This window comes from Cutaneotrichosporon oleaginosum, assembly GCF_008065305.1.
Source record: "Cutaneotrichosporon oleaginosum strain ATCC 20508 chromosome Unknown ATCC20508_contig02, whole genome shotgun sequence".
Classification (NCBI taxonomy): domain Eukaryota; kingdom Fungi; phylum Basidiomycota; class Tremellomycetes; order Trichosporonales; family Trichosporonaceae; genus Cutaneotrichosporon; species Cutaneotrichosporon oleaginosum.
The window spans coordinates 3,484,325-3,509,541 of NW_027072171.1; the positions used below are offsets into that span (position 1 = coordinate 3,484,325).

General features: G+C 58.0%; 10 protein-coding genes across 10 annotated transcripts; 2 read left to right on the plus strand and 8 right to left on the minus strand.

Moving 5' to 3' along the window:
• Position 1: 1 nt before the first annotated feature.
• On the minus strand, positions 2 to 822 carry COLE_03061 (uncharacterized protein; the record flags this gene model as incomplete). The annotated part of the gene is made up of 3 exons (XM_018422975.2): positions 2 to 136; positions 171 to 766; positions 798 to 822. 3 exons carry the CDS (start codon positions 820 to 822, stop codon positions 2 to 4), a joined length of 756 nt encoding a protein of 251 aa, XP_018279443.1.
• A 596-nt stretch (positions 823 to 1,418) lies between these two features.
• COLE_03062 (uncharacterized protein) lies at positions 1,419 to 3,201 on the minus strand (the record flags this gene model as incomplete). Its single annotated transcript, XM_065626264.1, has 7 exons — positions 1,419 to 1,943; positions 1,980 to 2,085; positions 2,172 to 2,203; positions 2,237 to 2,671; positions 2,721 to 2,799; positions 2,834 to 2,958; positions 3,088 to 3,201. The coding sequence occupies 7 exons, from the start codon at positions 3,199 to 3,201 to the stop codon at positions 1,419 to 1,421; spliced, it is 1,416 nt and encodes a 471-aa protein (XP_065482533.1).
• A 934-nt stretch (positions 3,202 to 4,135) lies between these two features.
• COLE_03063 (uncharacterized protein) lies at positions 4,136 to 4,679 on the minus strand (the record flags this gene model as incomplete). Its single annotated transcript, XM_018425339.1, has 3 exons — positions 4,136 to 4,293; positions 4,330 to 4,448; positions 4,483 to 4,679. The coding sequence occupies 3 exons, from the start codon at positions 4,677 to 4,679 to the stop codon at positions 4,136 to 4,138; spliced, it is 474 nt and encodes a 157-aa protein (XP_018279445.1).
• A 316-nt stretch (positions 4,680 to 4,995) lies between these two features.
• COLE_03064 (uncharacterized protein) lies at positions 4,996 to 8,257 on the plus strand (the record flags this gene model as incomplete). The annotated part of the gene is made up of 12 exons (XM_018422976.2): positions 4,996 to 5,017; positions 5,061 to 5,174; positions 5,211 to 5,297; positions 5,336 to 5,550; positions 5,594 to 5,790; positions 5,825 to 5,986; positions 6,022 to 6,136; positions 6,171 to 6,335; positions 6,371 to 7,746; positions 7,783 to 7,958; positions 8,002 to 8,153; positions 8,195 to 8,257. The coding sequence occupies 12 exons, from the start codon at positions 4,996 to 4,998 to the stop codon at positions 8,255 to 8,257; spliced, it is 2,844 nt and encodes a 947-aa protein (XP_018279446.1).
• Positions 8,258 to 12,586: 4,329 nt separating this feature from the next.
• Positions 12,587 to 12,925, plus strand: COLE_03065 (uncharacterized protein; the record flags this gene model as incomplete). Its single annotated transcript, XM_018422977.2, has 1 exon — positions 12,587 to 12,925. One exon carries the CDS (start codon positions 12,587 to 12,589, stop codon positions 12,923 to 12,925), a length of 339 nt encoding a protein of 112 aa, XP_018279447.1.
• A 1,571-nt stretch (positions 12,926 to 14,496) lies between these two features.
• Positions 14,497 to 15,071, minus strand: COLE_03066 (uncharacterized protein; the record flags this gene model as incomplete). Its single annotated transcript, XM_018422978.2, has 3 exons — positions 14,497 to 14,680; positions 14,759 to 14,872; positions 14,905 to 15,071. 3 exons carry the CDS (start codon positions 15,069 to 15,071, stop codon positions 14,497 to 14,499), a joined length of 465 nt encoding a protein of 154 aa, XP_018279448.1.
• Positions 15,072 to 17,372: 2,301 nt separating this feature from the next.
• COLE_03067 (uncharacterized protein) lies at positions 17,373 to 18,590 on the minus strand (the record flags this gene model as incomplete). Its single annotated transcript, XM_018426623.2, has 8 exons — positions 17,373 to 17,453; positions 17,523 to 17,568; positions 17,609 to 17,767; positions 17,801 to 18,108; positions 18,140 to 18,185; positions 18,219 to 18,353; positions 18,385 to 18,454; positions 18,488 to 18,590. 8 exons carry the CDS (start codon positions 18,588 to 18,590, stop codon positions 17,373 to 17,375), a joined length of 948 nt encoding a protein of 315 aa, XP_018279449.1.
• A 258-nt stretch (positions 18,591 to 18,848) lies between these two features.
• COLE_03068 (uncharacterized protein) lies at positions 18,849 to 19,995 on the minus strand (the record flags this gene model as incomplete). The annotated part of the gene is made up of 7 exons (XM_018422979.2): positions 18,849 to 19,020; positions 19,054 to 19,182; positions 19,222 to 19,514; positions 19,556 to 19,601; positions 19,633 to 19,758; positions 19,792 to 19,876; positions 19,908 to 19,995. The coding sequence occupies 7 exons, from the start codon at positions 19,993 to 19,995 to the stop codon at positions 18,849 to 18,851; spliced, it is 939 nt and encodes a 312-aa protein (XP_018279450.1).
• A 1,213-nt stretch (positions 19,996 to 21,208) lies between these two features.
• On the minus strand, positions 21,209 to 22,336 carry COLE_03069 (uncharacterized protein; the record flags this gene model as incomplete). Its single annotated transcript, XM_065626265.1, has 5 exons — positions 21,209 to 21,387; positions 21,420 to 21,728; positions 21,792 to 21,940; positions 21,984 to 22,042; positions 22,193 to 22,336. The coding sequence occupies 5 exons, from the start codon at positions 22,334 to 22,336 to the stop codon at positions 21,209 to 21,211; spliced, it is 840 nt and encodes a 279-aa protein (XP_065482534.1).
• Positions 22,337 to 23,048: 712 nt separating this feature from the next.
• On the minus strand, positions 23,049 to 24,991 carry COLE_03070 (uncharacterized protein; the record flags this gene model as incomplete). Its single annotated transcript, XM_018422981.2, has 4 exons — positions 23,049 to 23,786; positions 23,826 to 24,129; positions 24,168 to 24,427; positions 24,782 to 24,991. The coding sequence occupies 4 exons, from the start codon at positions 24,989 to 24,991 to the stop codon at positions 23,049 to 23,051; spliced, it is 1,512 nt and encodes a 503-aa protein (XP_018279452.1).
• Positions 24,992 to 25,217: the final 226 nt, after the last annotated feature.

Below are 25,217 nucleotides of genomic sequence, written 5' to 3' on the forward strand. Positions count from 1 at the left end.
CTTACAATTCGGTCATGTAGTTGCCAGGCACGAGACCCTCGCGTCCCTCAGCGTTGCGACACGTCCACCAGTCGGGCGATGTCTTGGCTACAATCGTGACGACCTCGCCCGCGCGCAACGGCAGATCATTGACGTCCTGCCGTCAGCTTGACTTCCAAGGTCTGACTCACCCCTCCGTCAAAGTCATACACGGCCTGCGCGCGCCCTGCCCCGCTGTACGCCGGCACAGGCTGTGCGGGCGTTGCGTCGTTCCACGCGCCCGTCCCTCCGCTTTTGGCGCCTCCTCCGACATTGCGCTGCGGAGGGGGGCCCACAACGCTGCGGGCGGGTGCGGGCGGGAGATGACGCTCGCCAGGCCCGGGCACGTTGCCGGTGGGCTTGAAGGTGCTCCCGCCGCTGAACTTGTTCGCCAGGCCACCAGCCCCCACCTTGCCCAGGCCCGCCTTGATGGTGCTGTTGCTCGTGACCTTGGCCATGCTGTCGTTGAATGCACCCTTGGCCTGCCCAAGCTGCCGGCCGCCGGTACTACCTGTGTGTGTGCTGGAGGTGCCGGTGGCGGCGGAGCCGGGACGGTCGGGACTCGACATGCCCGAGGCGTGCGAGACTGCACGTAGGGGTGCGGGAGGGGTAGGGCGAGAAGAAGGCTTGGAGGAAAACGACACGGGCGGCGCCGAGGAGGAGTGGTCGGCCGCGCCTCCCGCGCCGGGGCGCAGGTGTGGGCGCGACTCAAAGTACTCGTCGAGGAGCGCGAAGAAGGCCTGCTTGTCTTGTGTTAGCGATACAAAGGAGGCACTAACCCTGCCAGCTGAGATTCGAGAACATTTTGTTTGTGAGAAGAGTAGATGGAGGAATGATATCAAGATCGCTGCGTGTCAATAACGCTGCGGGCGAGGCGATGACGTCGGCAGTCCTATATCCATCATTTCTCCGAAGTATCTCGCGCGTTCACGTTGAGATACGAAATCGCCACGAAGCAGACGGATACGCTGCGTGCATGAGCAAAGAGGTTCAAACTGGGCGGGATTGTTCACCCCTCCCGCTTGAGCTGGCAGGGCTATCTTAAAGAAACTTGGCAGCAGTGAGCTCACGGACAGGGAATGCCCTGCCAGTGTGTGGGCCCTCCAGGCCTGTGTCCAATGTTACCTGCTCCGCACCGCTGTTGTTCTTGTGAAGGTGTGACAGCACATCACTGGTGATGGGTTGTTCTTCCTGTTTAAGTAGGTTTGTATCGAATGCGCCTTGCTAACTCAAATAAGCCCACCTTCCCGATGGCTCAGCTGGATCTCATGCTTCATGAACAGACGGTCTCTGTTATCCTCACAGTGTCATCGCAATGAATGCGCCTCCAGGGTTTTCATTCTTTACCAGAACTATGTTTACGAGACATCTCTTCTGACTTCACAACCGTACGACAGCCGCTACTTGCAGGCAAACGGCTTGCCGACGCTCTTGCCCTTATACGACTGAGCCATGTCGAACACCGAAGCGTACGTGCCAGCACCAAAGATCACGAGACCAAATATGATGACAATGATGTTGATTATGGTGAGCGTGATGTTCTTGGCGCTCGAGAAGCAGCCGCCCTCCCGAATCAACTTGAACCACATGATTCCGGGTAGGTAAAGTGTGAAAGCCGAGTTGAAGAGGGCGGAGATGATGCCCAACAGTGGGGAAAACACGGGAATGACCTGCGCGACGATCCAAGCGATGAGGCAGCAAGCGGCAATAAGTCCGATCCAGGTCATCCAGCCGCGTGGTGTGTTAACGTAGCGCACGGTACTGTGCTGGAACGCGTGGTCCATGATGAAACGACCAGCTGTAACCGCACAGATTGAGCCTGAGATGAAGATGACGGGCAGCGCGACGCCAAACGCCACCCTGGAGACAGTATGGCCCGCGCTGAGAAGAGAGGGGGACTTGACCTCGGGTCCGACGAAAGCATACTATAGCGTTGGCTTCAGCTAAATGTAGGGACTCACGCCGAGGGCCCCGACTGTAGTGTAGATTGTGATTTGAACCGCGCCCAAGGTGTAGATGGATTTCGGGAAGTCACTTGGCGTGTGCATTTCTTCCATGAAGGAGAATCTGTAGTTTAGCTTGTGTTAATGGGCCCACGCGGCCATCTTTACACTACGTACTGGCAGACCTGGGGTCAGCTCATGCGATCATAGCCTCGTACAGCAAACGAATACGCAAACAGCACCTGAAGTCAGCAAAGTTACCCTGGGCTTCTCACATTTGTGGCGGCGAGCATGCCGTACGCGAAGGGGATGTCGGGTGCAGCAGCAGTCCACCCAGTCTCCCAGTCTTTCTTACGTGCTTGGATACCTGTGGCGATGAGAGTGACGAAGACGGCGCTCATGATGGAGAGAAAGTCGATGTAGCCGAGGACCGACATCTCGGAGAACGAAGGCGGAAGAGCACAGACGAACAGCAGTATCATTGCCACCACACTCCAAACAACCTTGCAGAGCGTGTCATTGTCGGAGATGGTCTTAAAGGCAATTTGGCCAGTTAGGCAGTGACTGCCGACGATAAGGACCAGGAATACCACAAAGCAGACCTGCAGGAACTTGCGGAGAGCGACGCCGGCCGCTCCGGGAAGGAGAAGAGGTCCGATGTCCGGGTAGTGGCAAACCTGGGGATACTTGAGCTTAACTTGGCCGATGACCTGCAATTAGCACTCGGGGGGAGAGCGTGAGAGGCACTCCAGCACTCACATAGGACGTATAGATTGCCACAAATCCCATGAAAATCGTGATGAGAATTCCGCCAACCATACCGAGAGACGCAAACACGCTGGAGTTGGCAAATACGCAACAAGAAAACCTACACCGGCATTGAGAGAGTGCCCAGCGCCACGGCAGTGACGATGAGGACGATGGTGAGCTGCAGCCAGCTGAGCTTGTGGAATTTGACCTCTCCGTCCTCGGCTACGTCGGCAAGATACTCGACTTTCTCCAGCTCAGTCATGCCGGCGGTGGGGTTGAGGGACATCCGGCGGCCAGGGGGTCCTTGGATCACACCGAGCGAGCTCCGACGTCCGCCGCCGTAGCTGGACATCCGCCGCTGGCGCTGTCCATTGACCTCGCGCACCCTAGTGATCGTCTCATCCTTGGCGAAGTCGTCTTTCTCAGCGTCCAGAATCGTGATATCGCCGTGTCGTGAGTCGGTCTTCTCGATGGAGTATCTCTTCGACATGTTGCTCGACATGTTGCTCTGGTTCTTGCGCAGATAATCCTCTTGTACGAAGCTGAGTCTTAAGTCCACTGCCCCCACACGAGCGAGAGAATCTCACTTCTTCTCCCTCACGACACTGATCATTCCAGGTCCCGGTAAGTGCGTGGGGTAGTGAGTCGCCTGATCGCCTGACCCGCATGTGGGCAGTCCGTCGATGGGCATGCATGACGAAGGTTTGGGACCTGATCACATCGAGGGTGGACCGGCCAACTATCGATGCACGAGGCGGAACGGGACCGAGTGCTAGCTGATATTTTGGGCAATGGGCACTTGGCCTTCAGTGAGATTATCTCAGATGGCCCTTCTCCAATCATACTGCCCTCCCAGTCTGGTCCATCTCGAATGAGTTGTGGCTGAAATGGGTGAGGTCAGGTGCCATCTGTGAGAATTGTCTATGAGTGGGGAGAAAAGTCAGGTGTGCTGTACCAAAGAGGTGCCTGTTGTCATCCGTCATGCGGAATGCCCATTTGAGGCTACCCCACCCGGCTCCATGCCCATCGTTACAGACGGACCTGCGAACGCGAGCGCCGCGGCGCCAGTTGCCTACATTCCTTGTCGAGGTCCGCAAAATGTGGTGGGCAGAGGGAGGTGGGCAGCTCACTCGATCACTCAGGTGGTCGGCCGCTGATCTGCGGTCATCTGAGAGGACACTGTTGTGACTGTTGTGGGCAATTGGGCAAACGCCAAGAAGGAATCTGACCAGGAGCCCAGAACATCCTGATCGACTGATGATATTCCATCACTCCGGCCGGGCTCGTAACGGGCTCGCGCATTCGAAGGGGTTGCTATTGCAGCCTGACGGGGGACGGCCGAACATCCTCATCCCATCCATCCTGGAGTACCTTCGCGAACATGGAGGTATACTGAAGTCCACCTCTGCTTTAGCGTCCAGCCTTCAATATCGCGGGCGGCGCCTCGAGCGTGGGGGATAAAGCACACGATTGACGAAGTCGATTGGCAAGTCGACGACCTCCGGCACGGCGTCCGCTTCTGCAAACTTCCAATAGTATGGCTCGGCACCTTGTCCTTCGATAGGAATGTTGGAACGCTCGTCTGCCCTCAGCTCCCCGCGTTTGGCCGCTCGCTCACCGGTGATGATGTATCGGCTGTCGAAACCGGGAGTGAGGAGAGCCGTGAGCGCTGTGTAGCCCCAATACGTGAGGAGAACAACGACCATGAGCCAACACGGCACGATAACCGCCCATTCCCTGTCTTCAGCCGCCTGTCTGCAGATTAACGAACCTCGAAGGGTACCAGGTCCAGCCCACCGCGTCGAGCCATCTTGAGGGTGCGAACGCCCATATCAGGTACGCTGCAAACGCCAGGTAGGTCAACAGAACGGCCAGTAAGCCATACACCTCCTTTGCAAGTGGAAGGTCAGGATAGGGAGCCGCCGGCTCTTCGGGAGGCCAAGGCGAGATGGGAGCGAGCGGGGACATGGGCGCTGAGGCATCATCTGGGGGTGGGGTTGACGTGGAGGGGGGGATCAGTTGGGTCGGTTGCGTCTCAGCGGAGGTATGTAATGGCGGGAGTTGGGAAGCATCCTGCTCCGCACGTCTAGCAGCCGCCCGAGTGACGCGTTGCGTCGTAGACATGATTGTTGAGACGGAGGAGGAGCTGTGGATACATGATGGACGCCTGAAGAGACATGAGCGGCAATTCAGGCACCGGTGGAGGTGTCCACGAGTTGACTAACGCGACGCGTCTCATTACATGTTGACATGTTGGGTCAACAACATCGCTTCCCACTTTCCTATGTCTGTCGGCGCTATCAAAGGTGCCTGGATGATGTCTAAGCTAGGCGCATGCGCTGACATTAGCTATCGACCGGGAATCGGTGCACCGCATCCACTCTGGGCAGGTTGTATTAGACCTGCAAGGCGTTGTTAAGGAGCTGGTGGAGAATGCGTTCGACTCCGGCGCAACAAGTGTTGGTGAGAGTGACCCGCGGCCTACTTGGCTGACTTTAGATGTGCGGATCAAGGACCACGGGCTCGACTCTGTCGAGGTGGTGGACAATGGAAGCGGGATTGAACAGGCGGACTGGGCTTCCATTGGTGCGTCGTTCTCTGCGTGGATCTGGTGCTGATCGCTGGCCTTAAACACCACACCTCTAAGCTTCCGTCGCTTGAGGGGCTCAGTCAGGTCCAGACCTTTGGCTTCCGCGGAGAGGCGCTGGCGGCGCTCTGCGCTCTTTGTGAGAGTGTCACTGTTGTGACAGCTACCAAAGATACGGCACCGATGGGCGCGGTGATCAAGCTCGGACGCAACGGTGCGGTGGTGGACGACAGTGGGCGCGTCGCCCGTCAGGTGAACCGACTCCACGCGCATTGAGCTTGCAGGCTTACGCCAGCGCGGAACAACTATCACTCTCAACGGTCTATTCAAGACTCTCCCGGTCCGGCGCAAGGAGTTTGAGCGCACTGCCAAGCGCGAATACATGAAAGCCTTAGGCATCCTGAATGCGTATGCGCTGGTGCCGGCCAGCAAGGGCCATGGGCGAACCGGAGTGCGCCTCAAGGTAGAGTCGATTGGTGCGGGAAAAGGAGGGTAAGTTGTTCGCTCTGGACCTTATTAATGATAGAAAGCGAAATATTGTGCTGGCGACCGATGGGCGTGGCTCTCTTAAGTCATCCGTTAGCGCCGTGTGGGGTCCCAAGGCTCTCGAAGGCGTCGTCGAGATAGATCTCGAGTTGGACGTTGAGATCGATCGCGCTATGGCTCGCCGCGAGGGCATCGAAGAGACGTACGATTACAAGGCCGCCTTCACGCTGATGATAGATCGGAGGCCGTCCGCGTGACTGGGCTCATCTCATCTGCAACATGGGGGCAGGGGCGCTCTAGCGCCGACAGGCAGTTCACGTACATCAATGGCCGGCCCTGCTCACTTCCCACCGTAGGCCCCGCCACTACCACACCGCTGACAGTAGGTGATGCGCGCCGTCAACGACGTGTATAAGAGCTTCAACACCAATCAACTGCCGTTGGCCATACTGGACTTCCAGATACCCACGGAGAGCGTCGACATCAACGTGAGCCCGGACAAACGAACGATAATGGTGCACAGCGAGGCGAACCTTATCGAGGCTCTGAGAGTGAGCGTATATACGCTACAGCCGCTAATTCTTAGAAAGGTCTTGACGAGCTTTTCCAGCCAACGCGATCATCCTTTGCCGTTGGCGGGGCCTCGCACACCATCAAGATAACGCAAAAGGGCACTGAGGTGAACAACGAAGAGGCCGTGGAGGAGGCACAAGGGGAACTCTCAGCAGAGTCACAGCACTCAGAACAATCGTGCGCGGGTGACCTGGCTGAGTTGGATAGCGAAGAGGAGGAGCTTGGTGAGCTCGATGACTCTCCCGGTGCGACGTCACGCCCGCCAACGCGAGCGTCGTCTGGCCGTGGTGGGATGAGCCGGCCTTCACCACCTGGATATCGGTTGAAGCAACAGACTTTGGACACCACGACTGCAGCATGGAGTCCGAACCGGAGGGATGGGCCATCATCGGCATTTCTCCGGACGCCAGTAACGGGCCGTGCAGCACGAAGCACATTGCGTGACCGCCTCGCCGTATTTGCCAGCCAAGGAAGCCGTCGAGGCGTCCGTGACGACGACAGCGACGAAGAAGTGGTTGAGATTCTGCCCACGCGTACTTTGGGGCGGCCTGAGTCATCCGCAGAGTTACTAGAGGAACAGGGAGTCACTAGTGAGGAGGAGCTCGGGCAGGAGATCAGTGATGCGGAGGAGACACCACCCGCGGTTGCCTACCCACACCGAGACGCGGCTGGTGCTTTTTCAACACCAAGGCCAGTGCTAACAACGCTCTCGTACCATGACCTGGTCACCGAAGCGGATCCAAAGCAACTCGACAAAGCACGAGTGTCCACTAGGTTGCAAGAAGCAGTTGCTATCGAAGGGCAAGAATGGACAGATGCGGACAATGAGGCTCTCGACGGTGCCACAAGCGACGTCTCCCTCACCAGTCGATCACCGTCTCCAACCACCGAGCAGACGGACCAGCAACGCGAAGCCGTGCGAATGGATGTCGACGGCGATGACGAACCAGCACTGGATGGCTACCGCAATGAGATTAAAACGATCGCCCCTGCCGGACACGCGACTCTGCGTTTCAACCTGGAAAAGTTGCGGGAGCGGTCCACCGCCCGTCGACGCAGGCGAGCTGACTGCGCAAATATCAATCGAAGCGCCTTCACAACACTGCGTGAGGGCGCGGCGACTGAGGCGGCCGGTCTGGGTAATCGCGATGCCGAGGCCGCTGAGGACGCCCTCTCCCGCGTCATCAGCAAGGAAGATTTTGCTCGTATGGAAGTACTCGGCCAGTTCAACAAGGGCTTTATCATTGCGCGGCTCAGGGGGCATGATACTGTCGGTGCGATCAGCGGCTCGGACGATCTGTTCATTATCGACCAGCATGCCAGCGATGAGAAGTACAACTTCGAGACGCTGCAGCGCACGACCATTATCAAGGCTCAGGCTTTGATCAAGTGGGTGGCATCTCTTGACGACTCGCTTACTTCCAGGCCCCGTGCGATGCAGCTAACTGCTGCAGATGAGCTTGTCGCTATGGAGAACTTGGATGTCCTTAAAGCCAATGGTTTCGAGGTGACGGTGGATGAGGATGCGCCTCCGGGGTGTGGCCAACGGGTCAGCTTACGGGCAATGCCGGTCAGCAAGGAGACCACGTTTGACTTTCGAGGTATGGCCTTTCGGTCGGGACCAGGTTGCGGAGCTGACTGTAGACCTTGAGCAACTTCTTCACATGCTGTCGGACAGCTCACGTCCCGAGGGGCAAACTGTGCGCTGCACGAAGGCCCGTGCTATGTTTGCTATGCGAGCGTGCCGGAAGAGTGTGATGATTGGCAAAGCTCTCACCAAGGCCCAGATGGTCGCAGTGAGTTGGGGCGGATCATCGTGAACGTTGCTTACCGTTAGCTTCTCCGGAACATGGGCACCATCGATCAGCCTTGGGTATGCCACTCAACCGGGCATCGCTGACAGTAGAACTGCCCTCACGGGAGGCCGACAATGCGACATCTATCAATGCTCTCGCGTCCAAGCCGCCCGCGATCGGGCTCCGACCGGATTGACTGGTCACGGGTCGAGTTTTAAAGCCCCAACCGTGCTTTGCTCGAGTCTCATTGCGTCCATTACCTACCCGCTCAACAGAACCTATTCATGCATGCTCTTGCCTCGTCGGTTCCAGCAAGCTCGCCCTACTGCCTCCCCTCCGCTGTTTCGGAGCCGAACCATGCCTCACCTGCCAAAGCTTTCGTTTGGACTTCCCTCTAATCGTGCTTTGAATCCGGCGGAGACGGGAGATGTGCGTCTGCCTGGTAGTACAATATCGGATGTGGGAGATTGTCATCACGGGACGCCTGCGCCATTCGAGGAGCTCAAGCGGAAGCGCAGTGCAGCGCGGAACGGCTCTTCCCGCTTCTGGGCAGGCTGCCTCTGGCACCCTGGACTCAAGCAAATCCAGCAACTTATGCCTCCTGACGCCGCTTTCGGGCAGTGGAAATGCGCCGAGGATTACTGCACCTTGAACGCAAGATGGCGTTAGTGCCTGGTTTGAGGGACTCCCCGGTGGCATCGCCCTGGCTCTGCTGTCTCTGGAGTTTTACGGCCACCCAGATCGTGGGCACAAAGGGGTGTTAATCTGCTTTCCCCTCTGGCGACATCTTCCAAACCAGGGGGCGGGCAGCGTGTTACAATTTACCCACAACACTCAATACTCGAGCAGAATCATTCGGCCATGCCATCGACCGGCGACCGGGACCTGATATCTGAACTGCCCTGCATGGCTCATGGCTGCAACTTCGCGTCCCCCACGTCGTGATCCAGGGGTGAAAGCGCCTCGCGCAACATTGCGTGGGTCCTCTGCTGCTACTGCTGTTGCTGCTGCCTCGGCCTCGGCATCCTCCATAAACCCCCTCCCCCAAATACCACTGCCCTCGGTCTGCTCTGCAGCCGGTGTTTGAAGTCCACCTTGGCATCGAACATCCAACCCTTCCACCAGGTACAGGTACACAGTCCCAGACTGTCGGCTGCACGCTGCAGCATATTTCGCGTTTAACAATTCTACTGCACATCAACTGGTCGACCTGTGCCATCAAAGTAAGGACGTCTGGTACACTGCTCTCCTCGACATTCACCTCATCGGTTTTCCTGGACGCCACCGCCCGAGACGCCGGTGTCCCGCGCGATCCAGCATTCTGGCGTACAAGCGCTCCCGACGCACCGGCAGTCCCCGTGAGCGACATCAAAAGGGGGGCGCCGCACGGGATCGAGCACGGACGAGTAAGGTGCACGGTATCGCGCCTCAGCCATTGCATCAGTGAGGTCGCCTGTGACCAGCATCGCAGTCCTCATCACGCAAACTTCTGACCGGCTATCACCAGCGACCACAAGCCACTACGCGGGCACTAGTTGCCATCTATCATCCAACAACACCGTTCTCATTGCATTAACGACAATCATCTCCAGCACCTGTACATCACTTCCTTTTCCCGGCACACCCTGTTTGTTACTCCGGCCGTCATGAGCGCGAACATCGCGGGGCTCGCAGCTCCCGCTGCCCAGCGCCCGATCAGCGTAGCGAGCAGTAGTAGTAGCTCGTCCAACAACAACCAATTCTACGACGACATGGCTTACCTGGATCAGGTGGTCGAGGCCGAGAAGGCTAAAAAGCCGCGCATGAAGTGGGGAGCCCGTCGCAAGGCCGAGTCATCGACCAAGAGCGGACCCAAGTCGAAGCCACCCGCCGTGGTCAGCAAGGTCAACCCGAAGCGTAGCCTGGCCAGCATCAACTCGCGCGATGCAGACCATCCCCTTGCTTTCATCCCATACCGACCTCCCTCGTCAACCCACACCCCTTACCCTGCAATGTCCACCGCCCACTCCTCTCAAATCTCCTTTACGTCGACCTCAAGGCCCGTCTCTCCCTCCCCTTCACTAGCGCCTGGATCTACTACGCTCTTCCCGCCAGGTCCTGTGGTTACGCTCAGCAGCGACAGTGAACCAGAGGGACCATCGCTGTTCGATGATCTCGCGTCGCTTGACACAGCTACGGCTTCATCCATCCCCAAGGCGAAGTCGAAAAGTAAGAAGAAGGAGCGCAAGACCGGCAATCTCAACGCCGGTATGTCGAAGCTCAAGCTCCTGAAAAGCTCAGCGTCACTTGGTCGCTCCTCGCGCTCCTCTGACACGGCGTCCACTGCGCGTGCGTCGCTTTCGCCCTCCGGCTCATCGGGCTCGTCATTCACGTTCACGCGCTCTCGCTCTCGCTCGTCCTTCTCCTCCCGCTCCACCAATACCATGACTTCCCTCACTACCGTCACGACCAGCGCGCACACAGCGGGAAGTGATCCAACGACGAGGCTCAAGCCTAAAACGTCTCCACCACAACTGTCACTTCCCACTGTTGAGGTGGCTCCGCAGCTCCCGCCAATGGCATTTTTGGGCACGGGCGCCAGCACTACAACCTCGACCTCCCACACTCGCCCCAGTGTCAGCCCTCAAAGGGCACCAGCCCAGCTGCCGGACCCCGCACCGCGTACGCCCAACCTGAGTCCTAGCCGCCCAGCGCCTGCGCCGCCTGTTCTGGACCCACCCCGTCCGGAGCCTCTCACTCTTACAACTGCTCTCCACTACTCGTCGGCTGCCACACATTCCCCGCCCCCGTTCTCTTCGTACCGCCCGGCGTCTCCTCCCTCCCACCCCGCTTATGAAACCTCCTCCCCCCCGCTGGTGTCTTCGTATGACATCTCGCCGACTACCGCAACATCCAATCGCACTCCCGACCCGCGTCGTTACTCGAACGGATGGTACAACGCGGGGCCGCAGCGCCGTGCCTCGCTTGCGGGTCGGAAGGGCTCGGCTGCGTCAGTGGATCGCCAAGGTTCGGTGGGCTCGCTCGCACTTCCCGGCGAGTATCGCCGCCCGAGTCGTGGGTCAGTGGCCGAGTCGCCGTGCCTCTCCATCATCGGCAACTTCCCGACTCCCCCAGACATGCAGCTTGACGGAAACAAGCAGCTTGGGCCTGGCTCAGCGGATCGACTCGTTGCACAGCTGGCCGCCGTAGCTGAGCACGAGTCGCGAGGGCACCCGCGTGAGTCGTGCGAGGCATTCCTCGACGAGTACATGGCGTTCGTGAGCACGCCAAGCCCCCCGGAACACGTGCGCTCTTCGAGTCAACTGCTTGTACACGAGCGCGATAACCGGGAGCACTCCCTTGCAAGCGAGTGCACAACGGCCAGCCCGACGTTGCTCACCCCTGAGCCGGGGGCTTCCACCCTCACCGCTCCTTGGGAACGCCAGGCAATTTTCGAGTGCGAAGCCGGCGGCAACGGTCTTGCTGTTGAGAACGAGTCCGCGCGTCCAGAGAGTATTATGCTGCCGCCAAACGACGAGAGCAGCGAGCAAGGCAGTCTTTCCGTCAAGCCTCGCTTCGAGCACTACGAGCCGACCGACTTGGTTGACCCACTCGCTCCAAACCCACTAGTTATCGATGTTCCGAGTTCGTCTCCTCCTTCCACCAGCTTTTCGCCGCCGCGCGGGTCTGAGCCGCCCGTGCGCCGGCAGACATTCGGGCAGCTACCTACACTCCCAGGCATGCCGCTTGAGAAGAGCTTCGCGCGCTCGACGCGGCTAGACAGCGCGGCAAGCGCTCAGTCGTTCACATCGGAGTTGTCTTCCGGTGGCGTCAACGCCAAACGAGCTTACCGAAAGGATAGCGCAGCGAGCGGGCTTTCCTCTGGATCGCTGTACTCAACAGCCGCGAGCCGTGTGGGGCGGAAGGATAGCGGAACGAGTGTCGTGTCGCCAGGGGTGAGCCCCACAATAACGATGTTCCCGGGCGTGCCGGACACCCCTCCCCTCAATATCTGGCCACGTGAGGGCAACGCGTCGCGCAGTACGTCGGGACCGGGTCGGGTGCGCACCGCCGGGGGCACGATAGCGCCTCTCAACATCGCACGTACGCGCACTGTGAGCAATGCAAGCTCGGATGCGAGAGGAGGGTACACCTATTCAACAAGCTACGATCGCGATACCACTGAAACCCTGCCCCGCTTCAATATGAGCGGACACGACTTGACGCGCTTGCGAACGAACAGCGGAGCGTCTCGCCTCGCGCCGCCGCGACCGCGCCGACGTTCAAGCGCCACTACTCCGAGCAGTGCTTCCAGCGGAGGCAACAGTGCTGGACCAACACCACCAGGCTCGACGCCGCATACCCCTGGTACGACCTCCTCGGCCCACGTTTACGCGCATCCGTTACCGAGTATGCACTCGCCGTCGTTCGGCCAGCTGACATCGCCTGGGCAAATGGAAGTTCAGACGGTGCCCGCTCATACCTCGTATACCCAGTACGGACAGTCCTACAACACATCGCACTACCAATACACCCCGTCATACGCCCCGTCATCCTACATGCCCCCGTCCAGTATCGCCTCGGGGGGGCACTCCCACACTTCGTCTTCATCTTCCGTCCCTAGCAGTGGTTGGTACTCGTCTCACGGCCCAACATCACCTCGCTCGCCGCCTCGCCGTCCCAGTCTCCCCATTGAAATGCGCGAGACCTCTGCGAATGCTGGACAATCCAGTTCCGGGACACGGTCTCCGCCCGGCGCGATGTCGCCGCGGATCCGCGGCACCCCGTTTTGAACCACTCCCTTTTATGAGCACCAAGCATGTCGCGCAAATAATGACCGCCACGATATATATTTTGGGCATGCAGGATTGTACACTAGCACACGCAAAGCATACTGATGTTACGATACATATTTCACTCGTTCTTCACTCCGTCGGACCATCAAAGGTCAAGGAATGGTTCACGTGTCTCCTGTGATCACCGGCTATCTCAGCCACCCATTCTCCTCTGCGCCGGCTCGGGCTTGTGCTCACCCACATCACATCACGCGAGACCTAAGAAGTCGGACCCTGCTCTGGAAAATTACCCCTTTAACAGCACATGCCACCCTCATTCCGCACCCCGTCCCTCACTTCTTCGCACCATGTGTTCGCACTGTCGCTCCCTGGCTCCCTTCTCGGCTGATGTGCAGCCGATCCTCAGAGTATGCTAAACACGGAGCGCTCCTGCTCAATAGATCCCCAGATAGTGGTATCGCCCTGCAACCTGACCCCGTGTAGAGGACCCCTCATTGACCCTTCGCCTCAGCGTGGCGGAGGCTGATACCGCAGGGAACGCGGCGTCAACCTCGGCCTCGGTCGTGCAGGGCAGGTACTGTACATGAGGTTGCCAACGCGAGTGATGACGAGCGAAAGCCTACAGGAGGCCCCAGCGTCAAGTACACGAAGCCACACCGCGCAAGCCACCGCCACAACCACAGTGCCCTCGATGTGAGACCCGAAAGCAGCAACTGGAACATCTCCACTATCGGCAGCAAACATAATATGGAGAACATGTATGTGAGTAGCCCGGCGCTGTCGCAATCATCCTCTTCGTCCGCCTGACCGCGCACTTCTGATGTCCCTTCGTATGTGGCCCATATGAGTCTGAACACTCCTACCTGCCGATTATTGCGGGCCGAATCACACCCGGTCCGTTGCATGTTTTAGGTATGTTAATTTGAGCTGCACCGCGTTCCTACTAACGCTCGGTGCCGTCAGATCCTTTGGCACCAAAACTGGGCGCTTTGTACGTGCTGCTCTCAGACTGCGACAGTGAATCAAACGGTCGCGTTCTGTGATAAAATCCAGCGAGAAACTGATCCACTATGCGAGCAATGGTCGCTTGGAGCGTGTGGAGCGTGTGGGAGTATCCCCCATCCTTGTCTGCTTCGATGCGGTGATCTCGCAGTGGCTGACAAGCCGCGCTAATGGACCTTGCGAGTACGGGGGACGGCGTGGCGAGGCAGCATAACATGATCGTCACAGCGCCTGCAAGATCACTGCGCTTGCGATCGTTCGTGACTCCGGCCATTGGACATTTCCTTTGTCAATACCGTCCTGTCGCAAACTTACCCACGCCGAAGAACTCAGTTGTCATCGTTAACGCCACTCGTGGCACACCACACTTTCTAATCAGATGTCTGGCAGGCTCCAGTCAACTTTGGCCAGCGGTAGGCCTGTTGTCCGCCATACCTTAATGATTCATGGCCCTAGAAAGCTGCTTCGTGGCGTCTCATACATGGCCTAACTGGTGGTGGATCATGTGTCACATTTTGGGGCATCCTGCGTAGTACACTACACTCCTCTCGGACGGAGCTCTCCGCTTATGCGAACTGCTGGGGCTGGGGCTGGTGCACCTGGTGGGTCTGCTTGACGCTGCCACCGGTCACGTCAACGTCGGCGAGGTCGTACAGTGTCATCGTCCACTTGCCCGAGATCTTGCGTGTGCCAACGTAAACGGACTCGAAGATGGTGATGCCGAGGAGAAGAACAAAGGTGCCGATGCCGCTTGGAGAGGTCAGCACCCACTGATTCGTGACCCATAGTAGTGATTTAAAGGAAGGGAGAGGACTGAGAGTGACTTACACAATGCCGCAGAATATGGCGACGATGAGGCCGACTACGCAGAGGACCGAGGCAATGATAATATCGGACTTTGTGGTCAAGAGAGCAACGTGGGAACGCTTGTGTGCCACAAAGCTGAGGTCAGCGGCGGCGCGTGGTAGACTTACATGAGGATGCAGTAGCCAAGAGTGATTAGGGCATACAGGAGGCCGCCAATGCCAGGCCAGTAGCCAGCCACGATCACAACGATGCCTAAGATGGCTTGGATCACGCTGAGAAGAGCGACGAGCCCGAAAACAACAAGCTGCACAATCGAGGGCCAGCTGTAAGCCATGATGTTGAATAACGAGTGTGGTGAGTTGGGCTTGAAAGAGGAAGGGGACGGGTTGAAGAATGTCAAGGCAATGCGAATGAAGATACAACGGGCAGGTGGCCGCCTTTTATCTTCACAAAGTGGCATAAGACGCGTACACGCGTCGGGAAGGCGGGCGGTGCAAGCACTCCACATCAGCACAGCACTCATATCGAGCCATATTAGTCTTCCCGACGCGGTGCAGTTCACGAATGGATGAAACTGTCTGACAGGACGAGGTACCGCCTTGCAAGGGGGAACACCCCCTCGAGCAAAGTGTTCGCCTCAAGCGCGTAAGCATGCTGAACCCTGAGGTGCAAGCTTCTCCACACATTCCCGACCTCTATTGCTCTCGCCCGCTAAGATGCTGCGGGAGTACGGTAACGTTGTGACGCGACGGTGTGCGACGCGTTTGGATTTTCAGGGTTCGTGAATGAGGACAACGCTTTGTGCACCAATGCGGTCAGGAGAGCGATGAGTTTGTCTGACAGAATATGCATGAGAGCCAAGCAGAGCACGCTCTCCCAAGGAAACCTTGCTTTGTGCGACTTCGCTGTGTTATCTGTCTTGCATTTTAGTTTACAGTACAAGCGGTACAGTCACTGCAAAGCCCTGCACAGAATTGCTGGATGTTGTCAAAGTCCTGCTGTGGGGCATTCAAACGACTCCCAAACAACCTTACTGTCCAAGACACTTTCCCGTAACTTTAATAACGCTCTCAAGTTCTGGCTGCCTACTCTAACAATCCGCACTTTTCGGCCCTTGAGAAGGTACGCTGTGCGATCCCAGATGTTGCGACGCGTTCGTTCGTGCTTAGTCCCGTTCTCGATCCTTCCAGCTTCCTGCGTTGTGAAGGCAACGGTTTCGCGCTGTTCCGCTAGGCCTGAGAGAATGCTTGCCTGATTCCTCCTGGTGTGATAACACCCTATGACACGTAAGAGTCTCTTTACTTGTTGGCTTGGTACTGCAGAGGTGCCGTGGCTGAAGCTTAAGTCCGCGATACTTTGTGGTCGTATCAGGTTTGCTGTTCCACAAGGATCGAAGAGGGGCTGCGTAAAGGCGGCTGTGAAGTGTCTGTGCAAACGGGTACCTGTCGGGACGAAGGAGTCCAGGCGTAGCCGGGCCAAAACCAATGATCTCTATCTCACCCTCAGAACCCGCACCTCCTGCGTCTCATAATGCTGCTTTCCGGCAGCATGTTTGACTTCTGGGCGGTGTAGATGACAGGGCATGACGTGATGTGATGCATGGGGTGTCTCACTGATGCACGCGTCTGCGGCACGTGACTGATCTTCCGCACAACGGCTTCTGCTTCCCGCTAGACACCCGCTTCTTCCTACCGCAGTCTCTGCCGTTGCCTGGCGCATGAGGAAGCCTCTCGCGTCATACAGAATTTGTTACACCATAATCAGCGACTGCGCCCATTCGAGAGGGCCGATTCGTCTGGAGACTCTGCCGGTAAAGCCGATGTCTGGGTCGGACGAAAGCGGTACTGCAATGACCGGGGATCCCACCCTACAATGCCACGGACCGCCTATTCTTCCGGTCTGGAGTGGCGCTCCACATTTAACTATGCCTGACTCCCAGTCATTGCGCTCATTAGATGATGCGAAGTTGCCGAGTTGATTAGTTCGCGCGGGAGCATTCAGAGGCGTGGGAGTTTTGTACAGTAGTCTCTTGCCTGACGTCGCACCTTTAGTGTCGTCCAGCACATCAGTAAGGTATAGGCCAAGGTGCAGGCATGTCTCTCTGCACCGAACTCTAAAAATACACACGGCGAACAACATGTTGGGAGGCCCTGCAGTCTGGCATGCTTCCCCGGATGCAGGTTTGTTAAGGACAAGAGTGTCAAACGCCCTTGAGAAACGGTAACGCTTTGGAGGAGCGCTAGTGGCCCGCTCGACCTGATTGTTGTTGACCGTGGCCGTCGATCAATGTGATCATAAAACCCCCGTGGAGATCACCATTAGCGTGCTCACCATCTACGCTCCAACTAGCCGCCCACGCACTGGTGTACGATGCCAAGGTAGCAGCGACGAAGGCGAAAGTGTCGACGGAAACGGCAGGAGCCCATCATGATGGCACAGTGAGTGATATCATATCACAGGAAGTTTACCAGCGTATTCCAGCACAGCAGCACGGAGACAAGCTCCGGCCAAGGACAGCTCAGCGGCGTCAGATAAATCCTCGAAGTTACCACCAGGTGCTGCATTCCCAAACGCACTGCACCTAGCCCTGCATCACAGAATTGTGTATCGCCCTAGCTGAGTTTCAAAGCCCCTCCTAGTCGGCGAGTGTTGCGTCATCGCTGTCATCCATGAGAGCTACACCTCGGTGCCTCTCGAAGCGGATGATAATCACGAGCTGTTGTTAGTGTCGTGTCTCGCCGTTCAATGGCATCGCAGTTTTGGGGATCGCTCTGAGAGTCCTCACCATGACTAGCACTGCCATAGCACCTGCGACGCCCAGTGCCCACACACTGGTGTTAGCTCGACCGACGTACTGGTCAGATTACGTACAAGTATTTGATGGGCGTGACCTCATCTCCGTACCCGTGAGGGCGAGGGAAAGACAATGGCGCGAAACAAGTTGTGAAGGCGACAGAGAGAAGCAGAGCGATCTTAGCGCGAAGGTAGAACTTGTCCTGGGTCGCAGTTGACCATGGGCCCCGCATCACGCTTGCGTTAGTGAACGAGCAGGACAACACGTACGCGAAGGCGCCGTATGTTACAATGAAGAATGCTAGCAAGATGCTGATAACGACACTCGCGACGCCAGCGGGTGTGCGCACAAGTGACCACGGCCAGCTTGTTGCAGCAAGTCCAACTAGAGGAACGGCGGTGACAGTTGCCTGCACCGCAGCGATGTACCCCGCCCAGCGGTAGAGAATGGTACGATGTCCGCCGATCACGTCGCGTGGCGGCGGAGTCAGGACGGTTTCTGGGAGCACGATGTCGCGATCTCCTGTGAGCCCTTCGTCATCACTGTTCAGAAGAGAGAGAACAAGATAGGCCAAGGCCTGTTGTCAGCCTCGTCTAGGGGTTACACACGGAGAAGCCAAACATGGTCGTGATGATAAGATGGACGATCACTACCCTGCTGTCAGTTGTAGCTGCGAGTGAGCCGCACCATAATGGATACCCAGCGTATGGAATCGAGTCACGCTCGCGATGGATCCAGAGGTAGACGCTTTCGACAATACCGCATGCCAGTGCGCCTACAACCAGCATCCACTCTCCCCATCGCGGCCGGTCGATGCACACCCTACAGTCAGCATGACCACCGCAAAGCGCACAGAATGAAGGCAAAGAGTATAAGAGCGGCCGCGCTGCCCTGCAAACCCTCCGCCCAACCGCGGTACTCAGCTGGAGTTAGAGACTTCAAAGCGGACAACCCACTCCAATAGCTAGGGTTGCAGAGAGTCGCGTTGAGGAAGAGGTACGGCAAAATGGAGAACTGTAGACTCCTGTAAAGGATACGGCGGGCGGAAGGGGCGTCCATGGGGCTTTGGAGAGGTACAGTGACCGGGAAGTCGAACTGAAAGGCGGAACTGGAGTCAGGTATGATGGTGGCAAGGCATGAAGCACTTGACCATGTGACGTTGCCAAGAGTGGAGGTCGAGAGAGTGGAGGTGCACAGCGCCCACTCAAATGACACTATGTCTGCGCCACACAATCCAATCTCTTCCCGCTTCTCGTCAATGTGTGCAGCGAACAATTGACGTAGGATACTGGCTAACTACTGTGACATGATCTCTACCTATGATTCAATCCCTTCGGTCTCGGGGTCAAAGAGGGTGGTGGCATCCACGTCGGTGCTAGGCGGGCGCACAGCGTCCTCGTTAGGGTGAACTTGGTCGTACCGCACAACTGCAATCAGCAGCGACACGGATGAAAGACAGAATAGCACGATGGGCCATGGTCGAAGAAGCCTGGAGTCAGAGTGAACATGAACACAATCTTACACCGCCCAGCTAGCAAACACGAAGGTGTACGCAAAGACGATCAGGAGGGTATTCGCCGCAACTAGAGTGCCTTTCGCCAGGCGGTAGTATGGATTGGTGCTTTTGCCATCCCTGGGGCCGTTGACGATTCTGGAGGTAGTCAGCGGTACCCTAGCTATATAACCTCACAGCGAAAGTGCGACGCTAACAGCCATGAAGGTTATCAGCATCAGCCCAGGGAGAAACCCAATGCCACGGCGGATCGCCCTCTCTGTGACGCTGGCCAGCGAGACAAGGCACACTGCTGCAGCGAGGCGGTACACCTTGAGGCGCGACGAGGTGTAGAAGTGTGGCCACTCGATTCGCGGCGAGTTGGTGAGGCTGAGCGCTCCTTCCTCACCGCCATCCATCACCAGTCCCATGGCAGCGTCCTCCTCGCTACCCCTCGACACCATGGGGTGAATCACTATGGCCCCCATGCACTTGATATCAGTGACGGCTAAGGGGATCAGTGAGAACCCACAAGTGTACCGAACACCACAGTGGAGATGAGGGAGGTGATGGTGTGTCTGGTGTGAGCTTAGAAGGAAGCCACCGCACAGAGCACGCGAATGCCCCCTCCGCAACTCGAGATTACAGACAGCGCCATGCATGAAGGCGCACGCAAGGGAGACGCCATCCTGCAAGCTTAGCTGAAATGGGTCGAGACCATCACGCTTGCTCATGCTTCTGTCAGCCCTGTCCAGCTCTGTGACCTACAGAACCAAGACAGCCACTAGTAAGACCCAAGCGATCACCATGAGGGCAGCTGGCAAGTATCTGCCGGACGGTGCGTCCGACGCCACTTCCGTCAGCTTCGAGCTTTGGTAACGCACAAAGAGTGATGTTGAGCCATATGTAAGGAATAGCTAGGCCGATGAGGGCCCCGTGCACGCTTGTCTGAACGCGGCGGGCTAAGCTCATGTCTGAGTAAGACGAGGAGGAGTAATGGTAGAAGAGCTCCTCGCTGAAGGTGCGATCCGGTGAGGCTGTGCACAGGTCTGCAAACAATCACCACCGCTCTTCTCGTCTGATCGCCTGCCTCCGATCGCGATATCCGGATCCGGATCGGGACCGAGATAACTTTCTCGCTAAGCGATGATCCATTCAACTCTGCCACCTCAACAGTACTTGTGTCCGATGCACCATGGCACAGGACCTCGTCGGGGTGTACTATGAAGATCTCAGCTCCGTGCATATCAGGTTGTGTGCCGTACTGTTTCTTTGTCTTCAGCAAGCAGCTGCAGGGGTGTTAAAGACCTATTGGGCTCCGTCATATCCTATCACACTATCCCTACCGCCAACCGTTTCACCGGTCTAGAGAGAGTGGTAAGGACTAAACCTTCGCAGTAGGCGTGTATAGTGTAGGTGGTTATCACTGTTCGTTGTGGATCTGTATTCGCAGCTCTGAGCCAACCGCTGTTCGACTCAGCGTGCGCGCAACAAAGCCTTTTTAGTGGTAAGCACATGGTAGTGACCATATGTGCTCAGCTCAAATGAACTCGCTGAGGAACTTCCACCACGAGAACCAGCCATGCGCTGGCAAACGTCAGAGTTCCGCATGCGAATTATCCTCTCTTCTCGATGGCAGCTGAGGCGGCCGTATCCTCGAAGGGTCAAAGGACGCAGAGGTCGTGCGTCCATCCGTCGTCCATCCGCACATGAAGAGCACAGCACAGCAAGCACCGCCTTCCCTGCCATGTCATCTACTTCAGGCCGCAGCGCCGTGAGCACAACTGCGTTTGCACAGGCGACTGCTGCGCTACAACGCGACATGGCCTTGAATGTGGCTCTCCAGGCCACACTTGGGCGCTATCTGCCACGTCATCCCCACACCCATGGACAAATGGCCCAAAAACGAAGCGCGAGCGCGCTGTGTTACTCTCTGACGGAGAATTGAACTCCGGTCTCCCGCGATCAGATCATGACAAGCGAGCATACTAGCCACTTTCCGATCAGAGATGATGATTCGTTGAGTCACTCCCCTTCACACCTGCCGTCGAGGGACTGTGACTCGCTCACAGATTTTACGTCCAGTGACAGTCTCCGAAGGTGAGCAGATGTTAGATGACATAGCGAGCGCCAGGCTACAGCCAGCCCATGTGAAGAACTGCATCTCATCCGTACACCCTTCGTTTTAGAGCTTGGCGGCGTCCTTCTTGGCCTTCTCGGCCGCACGCCTTGCCTGGAACTTCGTAATCTGGTCCTTGTGCTCCTGCGATGCAATGCGCTCAGCTACGGCAGCCATCTCCTTCTCGTTGATCTTGCGAAGGTTCGCGCGGTACTCCTCGGAGCGCACGAGGCCCTTGGAGGTGACTTTGGTTAGATGGCTCTAGGGAGGCACTCACTGATGGAGCTGACGGCGAGCTCGTCAAGCTGCGCCCCGAGCTTCTTCTCGACAGCCTCGTTGATGCCCTCCTTCGGAAGAACCTCAGCGATCATACCGGTCGGAAGGAGGTCTTTGAGCGGGATCGTCTCGGCCATGTAAAGAAGGCGCGAGGTAAGCGAGGAGCCGAAGAGAGGCTGGAACAGGACAGAGGACGCGCCCTCGAGACAAATGCCGAGACGCGAGAACGGAGTGGTGATCGAGACCTCGGGGGCGGCGTAAACAAGGTCGAAGAGGGGGAGGGTAGTCACAGTGATGCCGTACGCCGGGCCTGCGGTCAGCGTCACTCACGGGGAGGTAGCAGCCGCTCCTGCTCCAGGCGGCAATTACACACCGTTGAGAACACAGACGGCGAGCTTAGGGAAGTCGATGAGCATGTTAACGTAGAGCTCGGAAGCGCCCTTGCCTTGTCCCTTGCCCTCGGTCTGCATGCCACCGGGCTGGAGCGCAGCGCCAGCCGAGAAGAATCGCCCAGTGGATGTGCTGGGGTTAGCAACTCGGCAAGCGTCCGCTGCAAGCCACGTACACCATGACGGCCTTGATGTCATCCTGGTCGCGAGCGTAGTCGAAGCCCTTGATGAGTTCCTGCGGTCAGTCGACATCGCATATGCAGGTCGATGCGAAACACTCACCAAGTCTGTGATCCAAAGCAGCAGGCGTGGCAATCACAAGTCGGAAAGTTGCGTCAGCATCGTGTGAACGCAGTCCTTCCTGTTCCTTTCTCTTCTTCCATCACGTACATTTCAGGCTGCCGAAGGCGTTGAGGTTTGAGGGAGTGTTCAGCTGCAGCTCAAGGATGCCCGAGCGGTGGAGCCTCGGCACCACCTCGGTGAGCTTGAGTGCGCGGAGGGCCATGTCGTGCTGCTGCTGGGATGGCATTGGGTGGAGTGAGTATATTGTCGAGGAGGGAGCGTGAGTAGACAGCAGTCGCGAGAGGAGGATAGATGAGTTCGAGCAAGCCAAGTTGTGGGGTGAAGAAGTGGGCGGCTGTCACCGGTAATTCTTGGACCGAAGTGTCGGCGAGGTCCGACTCGCCGAACGCCGCCAACTGGGCACTACGATTATCTATTCAAGCTCGGATGCAATATCTCAATTCACTCAGGCCCTTCTGACGTTAATCAGCGGCACCCGCAAAAGTAGGTTACCGACCGAGCCCACTAACCTCCGAGATCAACGAGTCACAGTTCTATCATCAGCTTCTCCGCCTCAGAAAATCACAATCCACCTACTGCTCTCACCGAGCCAAATAGCATCGTCACCAGCACGAGCCTGAGTTTCACAACAGCGATCCCTCATGTCAGCTCCCAGAGCAAGGGCGTGTAGCTCAGTTGGTAGAGCGTGTCATTAGCATCCCCGTCCTCTCCTCTGGAGGCGCTGGTAATATGGTATTGACAAGGTCTTTGGTTCGATTCCTAACTCGTCCACTCTGAACGTTTTTGACCTTTGTCAATCCCGGCGAGGTGGTTGATGGGATACTTTCGTCGACGGGCAGTCCGGGGTTTCATCTTGCCGCTTCGAGGTCTGACATCATCTCAGCAAATAGCACTATATGCATCATGGAGTCTAATGGCAATTTCCATCTCTCATCGTGTCATGGCCAGAACGCAGCAACGGATCCTACAACGCCCGCGACGGTGGCAATGGCCATTGCTGCGTAATCATACCAGTGCCACCCGAAGAGAGCGGCCCCAGCCCACACAGGTACGATGATGAGCGTGATGCTGGCAAATCCGCTTCCGAGGAGAGCCATCAGCGCCTCGAAACTCGGGAAGACGAGTGCGAGGAGGACAGACAGGACGCCGAGAATGACGCGGATGGCGGGGCGCACGACATCCTTCCACTTCTCGGAGCGCTGTTGCCGCGCCTCAGCGACAACGCTGAAGTGGCTCGCGGCCGGGTCAGCGCCGTGCCGTGCGAATAGGTGTTCGTTGTGGCTAATCGCCGAGTTCTGCGAGCTCGTCGGCGAGCTGGGACGGGTGACGTAGCGCGGCGTTGGCGCCTCCTCGGGCACGAGCTCGGTTTTGTGCAGGCCGAAGTAGGAGAAAAGGACGTCGGCAAGGGGGCGGACGCCGAGCGCAATTTTAGTGAGCGGGTTGAGCGCGACCATCCACACGGCGAATTTGGCGAGTAGCGGGCTGAAGCCGGGCGTGCGCGCCAGGTCGCGGCTGACCTCGTCGCTGACGTCGTGGCCGTACATCAGGTATCCGAAGACGCCGACACTGACATACACGGCCATGGCGATGCCGTACGCGACCTCGCAGACGCGCTCGGCCTGGTGCGGGTTCTTCATGTCGTAAATGAGGTTGGGGATGAGGCCGTGTCCTCCGAACTGAAATTAGCTCCGCCTTCTGTACTCCGAGTGACTCACCCCACCAATCATCAGGCCGAACACGGTTGCAAACTTCATCCACCCATGAGGGGGCCAGAGATCCGTCGGCGCGGGGTCGCGAATAGAGCCGGGACCCTCGGGCGTCACAACGCCCGTGAAGAGCAGGATGGCAACGAGCGCCCATGTACTCAAGATACCCAAGAAGGACGAGTAGGCGAGGTAGTGCAGCGGGAGGAACATGGTGGGGATGATGACGACCAGCCCGATGATCTTCCACTGGTTTGACGAGTACATGGGGAGGACGGCCTCGAGCGAGTCGGAGAACAAGACGACGAGGGTGATCCTGATGTCAGCCGCGCAGCCGTCGGTCGAAGCACTCACACCCAGGCCGCCACTTCAGCGACGAAGAGAACGGTGATAAATCGCTCTGCCCGCTTGCCGAGGGCAAAGCCGATAACATCCGTGAAGTTGCGCAGGCGACGGTCCTGCGCGATAATGCGGAGCAGGATCTTGAGAGTCCACAGCGTGATGCCTCCGACGAACGCGAGCATCAGCGGCCCAAACACCCATCCCGCATGTGCGATCGCGATGGGGGTCGCGAGCAACCCCGTGCCAATCAGGTCGCCGAGGACGTTGAGGAGCTGGTGTCAGCCTGCGTGTGGCGTGTGGCGTGGCTATATACGCGAGGGTGGGGGAGGCTCGTGCGCCGCCATTGCCTCCTTCACGTGCAAAGTCCGACCCATCGGTGACAGTTGGGAAAAATGCGGCGGGACGCGTCGGCGTGTCCGCAGCTCTCCAGAGCGGTGCATCACCTTGCCATGGAAGTGCGTGGTTCGCGGACGGCCGGTAGCACTGTCCTCGCACGCCGATCGCCGATCGCCGAAAACGCCACGCTGATCCGCTCCACACACGACGCGTAGATCGCGATCGCCGCCGTCATCCGGCTACCCGGTCCCATCACTTCTTCTACACCTTCCGTCTAAAGCCCAACTCACAGTCTGGTAAAAGCCACTCTTGCCGGGCTTCCACACCTCGACCTCGCGCCCGTCGTCGCCGTCCGCGCCGGCCAGCGCCTCAAGGTCCTCCTCGACGTACGCGTAAGCGGGCGTGTACGCGTGGTCCTTGAGGCGCGAGGTCTCAGTGGGCTGCCCGTTCCCCGACGATGTCGAGGAGACGGGCGGGTCCGCGAACGTCGCGCGGGCCATGGTTGAAGTGAAGGGGGGAGGGGGGGAGGGAGGGGAGGGGAGGGAGAGGGGGGGAAGGGGGGGAGGGGAAGGGAATTAAGTGCGGGTTGCGGGCGCGAAGTTCTGAGCGGCGGACGCAGGGGCGGGGACGATGGCGGAGGCCGGAATGATAGCGGGCAGGGGGTAGTAGCGTGCACAAATGCGGTGGTGGCGAGCGCGTGAGAGCAATCACAAGAGCTGAGTCGAG